Below are 14,010 nucleotides of genomic sequence, written 5' to 3' on the forward strand. Positions count from 1 at the left end.
GGCACAGGAACGACACACCTCAGGATGAAGTAGAGGTCCTCAGAGTGGAGCTTGCTTCAAACAGCACCATCCAGAGATTCTTTGTTTTTTGAATGCTATGTTCCTGGAGAAATCAAGTTACAGCACCTCTATAGTTCAGGTCACGAGTGTCTGGAAATTGTCACTGCTGCTAATCCCTGATCATGCTCTTGGGTTTGGCAACAAGGGCAAAAAGTGGGTAACATGAACTGTTCAAAAAGGGTTAGAGGAACAAAATATAAAGGTGTTTGTAAGCTGTGTTGAAAAGTACTGTTATTTCCCTGCAGTGAGATTAATGCAGTCTGGGAACTTGGGAACTGATTTTTTCTGGTACAGCCAGTTGGAAATTAATATAGTCAGTGTTGCCTGGGATGCCAGGCATGATTTTGTCATAAGTGATCTTTAAAGAGAAGTTCAAAGGTAAAGACTGTCTGAGATCTGGCAATGAACGGGGAAAATGTTACTTTCTAGATAATAGTTCACTTAGAGCGAGGTAACAAAATATAACACATTAGGTGGTTATTTGTAACACAGGTTGATAGTGAGTCATGGTCTGGTTTCTGAGCATCACAATAGCTCCTTGAATTTGAGCTAAAACCACTGGTCCCCTCAGTTCAGTATCAGAACAAAGTGAACTGGAGGAAGAAATTTGTCTTCCTGGAAGGGTAGAGTCTGCTATGTTGCAAAATCTTCTTGCTGCTGAGTCATCTTGTGCCAGGCATGTTTTGTTGATGGTTGGTCCATATACAAATGGCAGACTTCTAACTTTAATGGCATTATTTTTTTCTCTTAGTAAACTGCTCTGTTGCTTCTTTAAATGCCATAATATGTTGTAAGATGAATCTTTATTTATTCTGGCTTGTGATACACCTGTAGGGCCGCCATGTGTAACCTTCAAAACTTCCAACAGTTAGGTTTAATTTAAAATTGAGCATGTTATCTTAAGGCAAAATCTTGATGTTTCCACTGTTTAAACGCATGTTTTATCTAGAAGAAATATTGTTTATTCCAAATCATTCAAGTGATCATATCTGTATGTCTTTTTGCTCTATTGTATGTTACTAATGTGATCATTCTGTGTTGTTGCTTTGGTCTTCTTGTCCTGTTGATGTGCAAAAATCATTTGAAAAACAGCATCTTTCTGTCCTGACACACCAGTGGTAACTGAGATCTGTAAAAAGTGGCTTAATGAGAATACCAGAGATTTATTTTTGTGTGGATATGAATGCTATTTTGAAGATTGAGAACTTTTGTGACTGCATATTTCATCTTTCCATACTCTTAATTCTTTTCTCATGCTCAAAACACCTTGCCTTTCAGGGCACGGATGGTTGGACTACCACATTAAAGACACAAGTGGAAACTCTGGAAGATTATATTTACATGGCTGTGGGCCTCTGGAACAACATGGTAAGCAGTACCACAGATACTGTTTCTTACTGGACTTAGTATGGATGCCTGGTAGCAACTCCACACTAGCCACGCCTTGAGTAGCAAGGAGACAGGGGAAGGAAGAATGTAAGAATTATCCCATGGCTGCTATTCTCAGCTGTGCAGAGATTGCTCTTCATCAGTGCTAAATGCCCTACAGTTCCAAGACAAAGCTCACTCTGTTCCGTGACTGCTATTTAGTACCAAGAACTTTTTAGAAAGGTTTTCAAAGCCCTTTGGGAAGACCCATGGAGAAAATGAGCTGTGACAGACCCTTCTTTTGCTAGTCTTACCTAGTACAGCACAGGACAACTGAGGCTCATCCTAACCTGAGATTATAGCAATTATACTCCTGTTACTCTGCCCTTTATCTGTCCTGCATCCACCACCACCCTTTACTAATGAGTCTCATATCATTGTCTCCTTAACCATCATATTCCTGCTGCTGTTGCTCATAGTAAAAAGGCAATAGACAACCTTGAGAAGCTTTTGTTACTTCCTCAAGGTTGGATGACCTATCCAGCTAAGGAAAGCCAACAAATTGTGCCTTCTGTTAGGTGGGAGAGGTTGTCTGAAAAAAACATGGAATTTCTGACTTCCTCAACCTTAAACATGATGACCAGTTCTATAGGAGACTGTATAGTTCTCCTACTGCAGACTTGAGCTGCTGACAGAAAGCATTTTTGTGTGTGACTGAGTGGATGAATGTACAGATGGAGACGTTTGCATTTTAAAATTAATGAAGAAATGTGTCTTGCTTTTCAATATGACTGAGACAAAAAAGCAGGCTGTGGATTTGTTCTCAATAGACCAAAGCAAGATATTACTGCTAAGTGTAAATTATGTTTCAATATGCCCTGATATCACATGTTTTGGATAAGATGTTGATTTTACTATTCCCTCTTAGAAATTTTTCAACATTTTCTGCTTTGTTTTCTAACAGTTTTGTTAACACATACAATCTCTTTTTTATTTAAAAGAATCTATAATGGTAAATTACTTTACAGTAAATATAAATTGCTTGTTTTACTATCCACATGGAATAAGTTTTTATACTGAGAGTCTCTGTTATTCCTCTGTCTACACTGCTACCTCCTTTTAGTAAACCACATTTAAAAATAAATTCATGCAGTTTGGCATGTTCTTGTTTCCTTTTATGCTAATTCAGGCAGTAGTAATGCTGGTGTAGCCCTGAAATATGAAAGAAACAGGATTTGCAGAAAGAGGCTTCTACTCACCCAGATGATATATCTAGAAAAACATACAGTCACTTTGATAAAAATGTTATTTTTTAGTTAAAGTTAGTGGGACTTTAATTAGTAGGAATGAAAGAGTTAAAAAATAAGCTGTTGAAGTTTTAACCTTGGAACAGCCATGCTGGCTCCAGTTATCTCCTTTTTTGTTATCTGTGCTATTCCTTGTGATGATGTCAAAGTTCTTACCTCAGTTCTTCTGTCATAAAATAGATTAATGATAGATGCATATTGGCTCCTTTATTATTCTGCCTTAGTCCAAACTAGGCAATTATTTTCACTAGTTGGAGAGATTCCTGAAGTGTCACTTGAACATTTTCTCTCTTTCTGGCAGTTTTCTGTAAAGAAACTGAGTTACTTTACTTGCCTATGTCTGTGTCCACATCAGCACTGGAGATCTTTATCTAGATCCCACAATTACAGTCACCCGAACATGACCTATAAGACTCTAGAAAGCAATGGCATATCCTCAGATACTAACTATTATAAATATTGAAGCTAGTTGGGAGCAAGACACTCGAAGTATGAACATTCAGTTTGCTGTGAAAAGTGGTCATTTACACCTGCTTAGCACAGTTTTTCCATCAGCAAATTTTTGAAATGAAATGCTGACTATGTTTTTAGCTAGAGCAGAAAAGGAGTGCTACTGACTGTAAAGAAACCACAGTGCCACCAGTTTGCCAGTCCATTTTATGCCTCTCCAGAAGAAATTGTTTGGGGCCAGTTGAACGAAATGTGTCAGATTCTGAGATCCATCTAACTGTGGCAATAGATCAGCCTGCACTAAGATGTTTTCCAGGATTTATCTGTGGCAAGCTGATCTCCAGCTTTCAGTAATGTCCTTTTCTGTTACTGGACTCCACAATTAGCATAGCAGAGTTCATGTGCTTCGCTTTCACTTTTTTACAAGTCTAGACTATAGCTTTTTTTTTCTTCTTCTGGCCTCTTTCTGTCTGGCCTTTAGATTTCAACTCATGCAGAATCCAATGCTAGGCATCTTGAATATGCTTTATAAGGAGTTGTGAAAGTATCATCTCCTGTCTGAGACAAGTGTGCTAGCTCCTCAAAATCTAGGCTCTGTAGGAGGGCAGAGGTCCAGGATTTAACTTCTGAAGTTTAACAATGTGTGCAGACATAGTCAACTTAGATCTGATTTCCCTTTTCTGTGCTCTCAAATTCTTGCACTAAGCTTGCAACAAATTCTTTCTGTCCCTTCAGGTGATATTTTTTATTTGCAACTTCTGCCAGCAGAAGAGCCTTCCTCTTTGCCTCTGTTTCAGTTTTCTGTCTCTAACCCTTTACTGCAGACTTTGTCCTCCTGTGCTCTGTCATTGAGCAACCCATTCTTTGGCTTGGTACTCTATTCTTGTCACTCTCATTGCTAGGAGCATTTTGTGGAAACAGCAGAGATGAAAAACCATAAGCAAAATGAAGTCGTGCTTTATAAGGATGGTTACCAGACTCAGACAGTGAGCATGCTGTGGAGCCACCAGAACCAGAGCACTGTCATAAAGGAGACAGATACCACATTTGCTTTATTTCAGGGGGTTTCCTCAGTGTGAGGTGATTCTTCTAGTGAGAGGACAGCCTAGGTGATCTGGAGGAAAAGCAAAATGTGGCAAAACCACATCTTGCCACAGGCATAAAGGAAGACTGTGGCAGTATTCTCCTCAACTCATTTTCCCATCTGTTTGCTTGACTCCTTTTGATTTAGTGGAGATTTTGTAGTAGAGCTGGCAATCATCAAAAAGGGCTGTCTGTGAGTTGATTTCTTGTTTGATGTGATGTTATTCTGCTGTGACATAAAGGCAGATATGAAAGATGCTTTCAATACAAAAAGCACTAGCAGGTGTCCTCACCTGATAAAGGTCCTCCAGTTCTACCAGCAAGTCCAGCTAAGAGTTCATGCTGACTGATTTAAAAACTAAAGAAAAACCAAGTCATAATGTATTCTTGGGAACTGATAGGAAATCAAGATCATGACTTGTGGAGCAGGAAACACAGCAGAATGAAACTGCATTCAGAGTTTCCCTCCTCCTGCTCTCTGCCAAGCTGCCTTTACATTGTTTTGCAGCTTGATATCATTCTCTCTCCCGGAATAAATATCTGCTTATTGGCCAAAGGGCAAAACCTTGAAAATCTGGTGGCAATTGGCAGTAGGGCTGCACTTCAGCCTGGCTGAGAAGGAGCTGAGCTAGCAGGCCTAAGGGCTTGTCCTAGGCAGGACTGGATATTTTACCAGAACAGTTCTGGCTCTCTAGGCACAATACAATTCATATGCTAAGCATGCCAGAGAACAGTCAGCTAAATGACATTGGGTAGCTAGGAAAAGCTGAGAGAGGCTGGCTGTTTGCTTGAATAACTTTGATGTTTACCACAGAGAGGCTGATTGATTCATTTGGGCAAATGCCTACAATTTTACCTCTGGATGTATATCTGGGGGCAAAGCTCCTTTCACCTGTGTAAAGAACTTCATAACAGCAAGAGATTCTTGTCTTTTGCCATTTTTTTATGTAGCAAAAAAACCCACAAACAAAACCCAGCCAAAAAAGCAAACCCTTCACCCCCAAAAACACAAACCAAAACCCAACCCCAACCCCATCCTGCAACCAAGAGAGAAACTGAAAACAGACAAGAACCAGAGTGGGAACAGCACTGGGAGGCTGCCTGTGCCTCTCTTCTGTGTTCAGGGGTTTACACTGACTTAGAAACTGCTCCAGTACCAGAGCAGACCTGCACACTAACTGGCTTGCAAGACAGATGTGCGGAAGTTCAGGGGCTGTTTTGTCTGGCCACAGTACAGAACTAGCATTGCATTTCCTCACCAGGACCTCTCTGCAGAGGACCTCTCTGCTCTGCTGCACAGGAGCTGTCAGTCTTTGCTGGAAGAACAGCATGTCTGAGCCATCTGGAACTTAATGTCTTCAATGTCTTTTAGTGAAATTTGTTGTTGTCACCCAAATCCCCCCAACATATAAGTGTCTAATGGTTGTTTGAAATTGATTTCCAGCCAAGAAACACCTTGTTATCCCATGTTCTGTAGGATGATTCTGTGCTGGAAGTATATTTTCTTTCAAGAATGTAATTAAATAGCTACTTTGTTTCATTCTAGGAGTATGTGAAAGTCTCCAGACTTGTCTCTGAGCTTTATTCTTTTGCACATTTCAGGGACATTCCTTTCATTGCCTTCCCTCCTTCCCTCCTTCCCTCCTTCCCTCCTTCCCTCCTTCCCTCCTTCCCTCCTTCCCTCCTTCCCTCCTTCCCTCCTTCCCTCCTTCCCTCCTTCCCTCCTTCCCTCCTTCCCTCCTTCCCTCCTTCCCTCCTTCCCTCCTTCCCTCCTTCCCTCCTTCCCTCCCTCCCTCCCTCCCTCCCTCCCTCCATGAAGCACAGACTGTTTCTTAAATGCTTCTCTTGAAGAGTACAAACTCTGAGTTTTCCAATTATTTTCATTGATGTAACAACCCGAATAGAAGATAACGTTCCTACCTAGGTGCCATTAAGCCTGCTACTGTTGTATTTTCCAGTCCTTTCCATCCTGTTTCTTATGTAGTCTGCTGGTTCTGGCAGCTGTTGGTGCCAAGCTGAGCAGACATACACTGAGGGATCTAAACCCTCAGCCAATTCCTCTGTGTGTGATTGCAATTTAATTAGCACCCAGCAAGCTGCCTGAACAGGTGAAGTGATTCTTTGTGGTATTTGCCCCTTTGTGCTGTCAGTATGGAGTTTTGACTCATTCCATAATTTTTCATTACAATAATCCCTTCTCCATCTTGTTGCAAGAAGGCCAACAAATGTAAATTCTATAAAGCCTCTGTGAACTTGGAGTGTGCCTTTTGATGCTGCCTAAGTTGTATATGTTGATGATTAATCAGTTCTGGAAGACAGAATAAATGAGCAACACTTACAGGCTCAGCATTTGCAAAAGCAGAGTTCATGTGTGGATGGAAGTTTTAATGATGGTGGGAGGACAGTCTGCTCATGTGAGAGGCTTTGTTTCTGTTCCTTCCTTTTGTAGGCATCCATGTGATAAGTTCAGCATAGAGAAATATTTATCCCAAGCAAAAGGAATTTTTTAATATATATGACTACATATATGTATATGAGCCTGATGGAAGATTGCAGGCTCTAGAGCCTTTGCATTGCTGCTGCTCTCCGTTCCCTCCCACACAGAGCATGTGTACAATTCCCTTGTTCTCTCTCTTTCCAGATGCAGCCAGTTGGACAGAAGCAGCCTTACGGTGTCACAAAAATTGTTCAGGTCCAGTGTCCATCTCAGGTAAAAGGGCTTCCTTATTATTGTGAGACTTTATTCACTCTGCAGAATTTCCCAGTTTCCAAACACGGTTGTTTTCTGAAGTTCTTGGGAATGTGCAAGTGCCCAAGATATTGTGCTGTTAAAAACCAAGTATTCTTGAAGTTCATTGACACAGATTCTTTATTTTATACAGATGAAACTCTGAAAAGAAGAACCTTTGAAAAAAATCAGTTAAATCATCTGCATCAGATTTTTTTTTAATTCAAAATATATCTAGCTAATCTGAATTTATTAATTGCAGATTTGAGGTGCAATATCAGTATTAAAATGTGTGTCACCAGTAAAATTGAATCCATGTGTTTCATATACTCTAGCTTTTCTGTGATTTGACTCTGCTGTCAGGCTTAACGATTTAAGTCCCTGGAGCTGTCAATAGTCCAGTAATATCTTCAGGATTTGAGCATCTCAGGTTTGAAGAACTGGTTCTAGAATGTTTTTACATTTAAGCTCTGACTTTAATAATTTGATAATGATAAAATATTACTGGCATCCAAAAGCTTCTGAGCAGCAATTAAAACATCAAGTAAATTGAATGATGTATTTTGTTTGATGTTAGGTTGAAGGAAAGAAGTGGTACTGTGCCTAAAGCATACCTGGGGCAAGGTTTCAGACCCAGGCTTAACTTTCAAGTCTAACCAGGTTTACTTCACTCATGCAATGCTCGTTCAGAAATTAATACTGTAAAGATTTTTTTTCTCTTTGAAAACATACCCAGAAGACTTTAACATCAGCTGACTCTGTTCCCACTAGTGTTGGTAAACATACTCTCTTCACTCTGCAGGAAAATCCATATTTGTTTACATATAGAAATAGTAACTATTCATCTTCCCTGAAGACATCAAACACCAAAGAAGCATCTCAGGTATAGTAGGACTGTTTGTATCAGATGATCTGAGTGTGTTCCAGGGAGTGGGACAGGTGGATTGAGAGTGTGTTGTAGGCTAAACAAACAAGGCTACCTGGGAAAACTAAATACAAAGTTCTAGCTCTTCTTTTCCATGATTGGGTAAATAATCAGGTGCTTAATAGCACATTTTCTCCTCAGTGGGTTTTGTAGAGTGTGACATAAGGCAGATATGCTCAGCCAGTCTAAAATAGGTCTTGTCTTCACTGTTAAGAACCTATGTGAAACATCTGGATAATAATGTTATTTTCCCTGTGATAACAAGATCGTGAAAATAGGGCTGTTTAGTCCTACTGTGAAGGAAACTAGACCAGATCCAACCACTGTGTGGATCTCATTTCATCTCATTTGTATCATAGTGAAACTGAGAACTAATGGATTTTATCTTTTTTGTTCCTGAGGTAGTTTCAGATTAGATGTACGGAGAAAAAACAGCTATGATTATATTTTTTAAGTCATGGTACTCTGATTCTGAGCAGAATTTGTCATTCCAAGCCAGTTACGGAGGGAAATGGTAATGTTCATTTCAATGCCTCAGAACACAGTGTCTAGATCACATCTGCACTCAAAATGGTCTGTTCTTCATTGGAATTGTAATACACATTTCTGCTCTCATTTTAACATTATACCTTCTGTTTTGTTAGTTACTTGGGGCCTATAGACTCTCCATGGGGCAGTGCTAACTACCACTCTGATTCTTGGAAGTAGCTGTAGTATAGGAGGTGTAAGGAGGCAAGAAGTAACACTGTTATGTTTGTGGCAGTTTGGTCGAGGTTTTTTAATAAAAAATTAAAACCTGAACGAGAACACTGGGACAACACACGTAAGTGTCTTTTCCTTAGGCAAGTTAGTCCACCTACAGATTTCTGCAGAGGTTTGGAGCAAAAGCATATCTTTGAGCCTGGTATATGATGGCCAGCCTTCACTAACAGTAGACCTTGGGGGTGTTTCTGTCAGTAGGCTGCAACCCAAAAGAGCCTGGGGGGCAATCCCTGGCTGCATATACAGGGCTGCATATGGAGAAGGCAGGCTCATGGCCTGCTGAGAAAGGTACAGCTTTGTGCTTGGATTTTCAGGGATGTTCAAACAGTTTCTTGCAAAAAGATGTTGAGAGTATGGGCACACAAAATGTTGCATGTCTGAGCACAGCATGGCACAGAATCTGAAACTAGTAAGTACTCAGAAGTACCACTTCTGAGTGGCCTAAGCTTGTGTGTCTTCAAAAAGCATGGACTGACAGGATAAGCTGGGTAATTGTATACAAAGAAGATGGGAATTTCATTAGGCTAATGCTCTGAGACATAAATGGTTTATCATGGCCAAAGTGTAGTGAGACTGATGTGAAGTCTGCCCTGTCTGTCTTTGCAGGAGAGAAGTTATGGAACAAATATTCCCTGTAATGACCGGGATCCCTCTGATACGGTTCCGACTTCAGGTACAGTCCTATGCATTTTTATCATAGAACTACTTCATTTCATGATAGAGGGAGAACAGAAACTGGGTTTAGTCAGGAGAGGTACTCTTTTCTTTGGAGTAGTGCACTCTGTTGGCTGTGACTTTTAAGATCCTTTTTGGAATAACGTAAGCAGTTGTATAGCAAGATGCAAGTTCTCCCTCAAGGATCATTAAAGCTTATACAACTGCACCTTCCTGGTACAAACAAAGCAGTGACAGTGGAAAAGACAGAAGGCAGTCAAGTCCTTCATTTGCAGGGTGGTAAAACTGTAGGGGGCTCTGGTTAGTGCAGTCTGAGGTGCAAAATCCATCTGGAATTCTGTCCTCAGGTCAGTTTGTCTTCCCTCATAAGCTGTAATGGTCCCCAGATAGCAGCTCTGTGATGGCACCAGACCTGTGCCTGCTTTTCAGTGATTTCTCCAGTTAAAAGGAATTTGAGTAACAAGAGATGCAAGACTGAAACCTTGCTCCCTCCTTTGTCACTGTAGTTAGTGCCCACTTACGGTACCAAGAATCACTTCTGATTTGATGCCCGTCAAATCAGTGTCTGTCATTCTGAGCTAATGCTGTCCTTAATATTAAAAATACTGCCTTTGCAACACCTTATTGTGCTTGTTCTAAGAAAAATTTCTGATAACCATCACAGTTTGAAGTTTTATTTCTTTCTTCTTTTCCTTACACTACCTTTATTATTTATTTGTCAGTTCATAATTTGAAACCAGCAGATATTCGGGTGATTGCTGCCCTGGGAGATTCCATCACAGTAAGTAAAGATCACTGGATAACCATCAATAAAACTAGTAATGAAATACCAATTCTGAATTTTTAACACAGGAAATGGAATATATCAAGTTACGCTCTATTGAGCCAAATAAGTTTTTCACATCTTCTTGCCATGCTCCACCTTGGCTGGCTGATTGTTACTCATGAGTCTAATCTGAGCACACAGTTCCCATTTAAAGTCCACAAGAGTGCCATGCAAGGAAGAGATGCCAGATTAGATTGTGCAGTGGCAAAACCAACCAACTTGTTCTATGAGTGGACTTAGAACAATTGTTTTTGTTTATTGATTCCAGGCAGCTCCCTAGGTATTGGCCCTGAAATCTGTTAGTAAGCACTATGAATAGAAAAATAAGTTCTGCAGCAACTTGTGTATATCTGTGTATCGATATGATAAATATATATATGATAATACCAAACCTATAAAGCCATAGTAATTTATGCTGACTAAATATTTCAGTACAATTGCAATAGAACATCAGATGTGCCAAGTGTAATTTACTTTAAGATTTTTTTAAGACTATTCTTGGAACTATGTAAACTCATTACCCCTAGACTGGCTATGACCCTCCAATTAGTGATGACAGTTTCTCTGCTCATATTGTAATTCATGTTTCTTATGTGTTCTGTGCTAATTACCACATTAAAAATTTGTAGCCTTCTTCCTTGGAGAAACTGGGAGAAGAAAGATATAAAATCACTGTACCACTTTTTATTGTGAGGAACATTTAATAAATTGTTCACTCAGAACCATTGCTATCTTATTTATTCCTTTTTTTTCTTTAGAATAACATGAATAATTTGAACATTCTCAACCAATTTTTCCCCACTTGATCTAATCACAAAATTGATAGAAGAGGGTAATTCACTGAAACAGAGTTCAAAACACGCAGTCCTTGATCCTCTTAATCTGTTCTATTTTGGGAAGATGAGGTAGCTTGCTTGGTTAATATTCCTTTCAATTTTTTCCACTAGCATCAGTCAGAGAACTGGTTACTATAACAAAGTTTATTTTCTGAAGGTGAACTCTTCTTCCTCTTCCAGGCAGCTAATGGTGCAGCATCCAAACCCCATGATGTTCTTGATGTCCTGGTTCAGTACCGAGGTCTTTCTTGGAGGTGAGTTCCAGGAATTTCCCTCTCAGTGGGAGGGAATCCATTTTCTTTTGATTTGCATATTTGTTTTTTGTACCAAATAGGGGCTTGCAGAGAGTGAATTTGACTTCACAGTTTGTGTGGAGGCACATGATTGTGCTATTACTCATGATAAATAAAATATTCAAACTAGTGGCCATTTAGAGTACAGTGTAGCATGGCTGGAGTAGACCTGGATACACTCACAAATGGGGTCTTTGTTAAGATTGTCTTTTCTTCTCTCAGGGTTGTAGCTATTGCAAAGGAGACTTCTAGATCATTGCACTGCTTGCTCCTTCTGCATTTCTGTCCCTGCTCTTTCTGTGTCCTGTCTGCTCTTGCCCAGTGTGGCCCATGGAACCCATTTGCCTCATTTAAAATCAGTGGTCTACAAAAAGCCAGATGGGATCTTTTTTTGCTCCTGCTGCTTCATACACAATATCTGTTTCTTTGACCCTTTCCCAGTGTTGCTTAAATCATGCAGGACAGTTTAATGATGAGTCAATACAGACTTTTACATAAGCAGCATGTTGTCAGACATGCCAAAAAGACACTCTGAAGAAAGGCAACCATGTTCACCTGTTATTCTGCCACTCCAAGATTTAACACCAAACCTGTCAGGCTGTTTTCTGTTTATAGTTTCTTACCAATCTAAACCACTGCAGTTCTGGAATTTTAAACAGGTTCATAGACTCATCAAATGACCTGGATTGGAAGGGACCTTAAAGATAATTCAATTCCAACCCCCATGCCATGGGCAGGGACAGTTTGCACTACACCAGATTGCTTAGAGCCTCATCCAACCTGGCCTTAAACACTTGCAGGGGTGATTCTAGTGCACTTCAAAATATTCTATTGCAGATTAAAGGGATACTGTAGAGGTGTTCTAAGTCAAATATTGTATCTTTAATAATTACTGAAATTTTTGGTGAAAAAAAGAAGTAAACTAGTATATTTTATTCTGCAACATGAAAGAAGGGCAAAGAGCACAAAGACCTAGTGGTGAGTTTTACCGGTCTAGTAGTAGTCTTCTACCTGAGTGAAATGGGGGCAAGGGGGGGCAAAGGGTATAGATTATACTTATCACTCTGAAATGTATGCTTCTAGAACTTTTTGTTATGGGTGCAAAAGACCTGTTAAGTAAAAATAGAAGTAATGAATATTTCAAAGGGTACAACAATAGCAGAGAAGGCAACTTTAAAAAAAATCGCATTTCTTTCAGCTAGGTTTATGCCAAAACACATGAAAGAGCTGAAAGGACACTAGTGTCCAGGGCTTCTAATATGATTGTCATGCTGATGACAGTGTCTCTGATGTCTGGGTACGCACACCAAGAGCTGCTTCGGATTGCCACAACCCCCAGTGTGCTGTGTACATGTGCAGAACCCCCAAAAGGGGGCGATCTATTACCTAGTTCACTGCCTTACTGAGTCCATCCGGCCTTGGAACACTTCTCTCCTGTTCTTTCTTTTTAACAGTGTTGGAGGAAATGAAAACATAAGCACAGTCACGACACTAGCAAGTAAGTGACTTTTTCCATGAATCTGATAAGTATCTGAAGCTGTTTATTATTAAAATAATAATGCTATAATAAGAGGAAACACAGGAAAGAGCTACAGTTTGTAGCATGACACAACCCACCCCTTTGTGTTTAGAGTCCAGTGCTGAGTAAAAGTTGCATAACAACCAGGCTGTAGTATGCTGTGCATGACTTAAATGTGCATTTTGTAATTCCTAGGGTTGGTTGCTTCAGTATCCTTCTGTTGATTGTAGTTCTGTTCAAGATGTGTTTGGGGTAGATCAATCAAAGATCTTAGCTCATAGCCTAAAGAAACTGTTTTGACTCTATGGGAAAGTTGTTTCAGGCAGGAGCAGAATCACGTTACAAGATCGGATTTTACATGCTTTTTAAAGGTCAGGACATTTAAGATCTGAGGTGTTTGTAAGGCTGGTTTGTAACCTAAGATCTAGAAGGGGATCTGGAGTCTTTGGGGTTAATACATCTGGGGAGATTGGGCTAAAGGATTTGATTCCAACCCATCTGAAAGTTAGAACATGATGCCATGAGAATCTTCTGCCTGAGTGTAGGGTTACTCAGCCTCACTTACCAGGCAAATGACATTGCTAGCCAAGATGATCATGTTAGGTGATCAGATATCCGAATTCATGCATTTCAGAAGTCTTGAAGGCAGGGATAGATTTGTATGGTGATGAATCTCTACATTTGTTATACTCAAAGATTTTGGGGTTTTTGATAGGTGTGCCCTAAAGCTTTTTAATGGTCTTTTACTAAGGTCTAAACTTTATAGCCTCATTTGCTACCTGCTGCAGGAATCAACATTACAGGGTTCTGGTTTTTTCTGCAGACATTCTTCGTGAGTTCAACCCATCCTTGGAAGGGTATTCCACTGGCACTGGAACGCAGAATTCAGCAAATGCTGCCCTCAACCAAGCTGTGACAGGGGCTCGTGTAGAGTAAGAGGAAAACTTTCTTAACTTCAACAGAAATTTGGGTTTTTCCTGTAGAACTCTTTTATGACTGAAAAAAAGCCCAAACCTTGGATTTTGGCAGAAGCACAATAAGCCAGATAGGCAAACCCAAAGAGATTTCTTTAACCCAGCTCTAGCATGAAGGCCAAGAAATGTGATAAGCACTTTGCAGTGTTTCTAACCTATGACAAAGTATTGCTTTTATAGTTAATTTATTTCTCCAGTATTTTC

General features: G+C 40.0%; 1 protein-coding gene across 2 annotated transcripts in view; it reads left to right on the top strand.

The window, feature by feature from the left end:
• The window catches only part of PLB1 (phospholipase B1), an 82,184-nt gene that overhangs the window by 17,432 nt on the left and 50,742 nt on the right, over nucleotides 1-14,010 (top strand). For both annotated transcript variants that reach the window (XM_071577060.1, XM_071577055.1), the window contains exons 14-21: nucleotides 1,339-1,428; nucleotides 6,910-6,978; nucleotides 7,799-7,879; nucleotides 9,290-9,356; nucleotides 10,081-10,139; nucleotides 11,201-11,274; nucleotides 12,768-12,811; nucleotides 13,656-13,764. In XM_071577060.1, coding sequence (XP_071433161.1) covers nucleotides 1,339-1,428; nucleotides 6,910-6,978; nucleotides 7,799-7,879; nucleotides 9,290-9,356; nucleotides 10,081-10,139; nucleotides 11,201-11,274; nucleotides 12,768-12,811; nucleotides 13,656-13,764 — 593 coding nt within the window. The remainder of the gene's footprint in view (nucleotides 1-1,338; nucleotides 1,429-6,909; nucleotides 6,979-7,798; nucleotides 7,880-9,289; nucleotides 9,357-10,080; nucleotides 10,140-11,200; nucleotides 11,275-12,767; nucleotides 12,812-13,655; nucleotides 13,765-14,010) is intronic.

Source organism: Pithys albifrons, chromosome 2 (genome assembly GCF_047495875.1).
Source record: "Pithys albifrons albifrons isolate INPA30051 chromosome 2, PitAlb_v1, whole genome shotgun sequence".
NCBI classification, from domain to species: domain Eukaryota; kingdom Metazoa; phylum Chordata; class Aves; order Passeriformes; family Thamnophilidae; genus Pithys; species Pithys albifrons.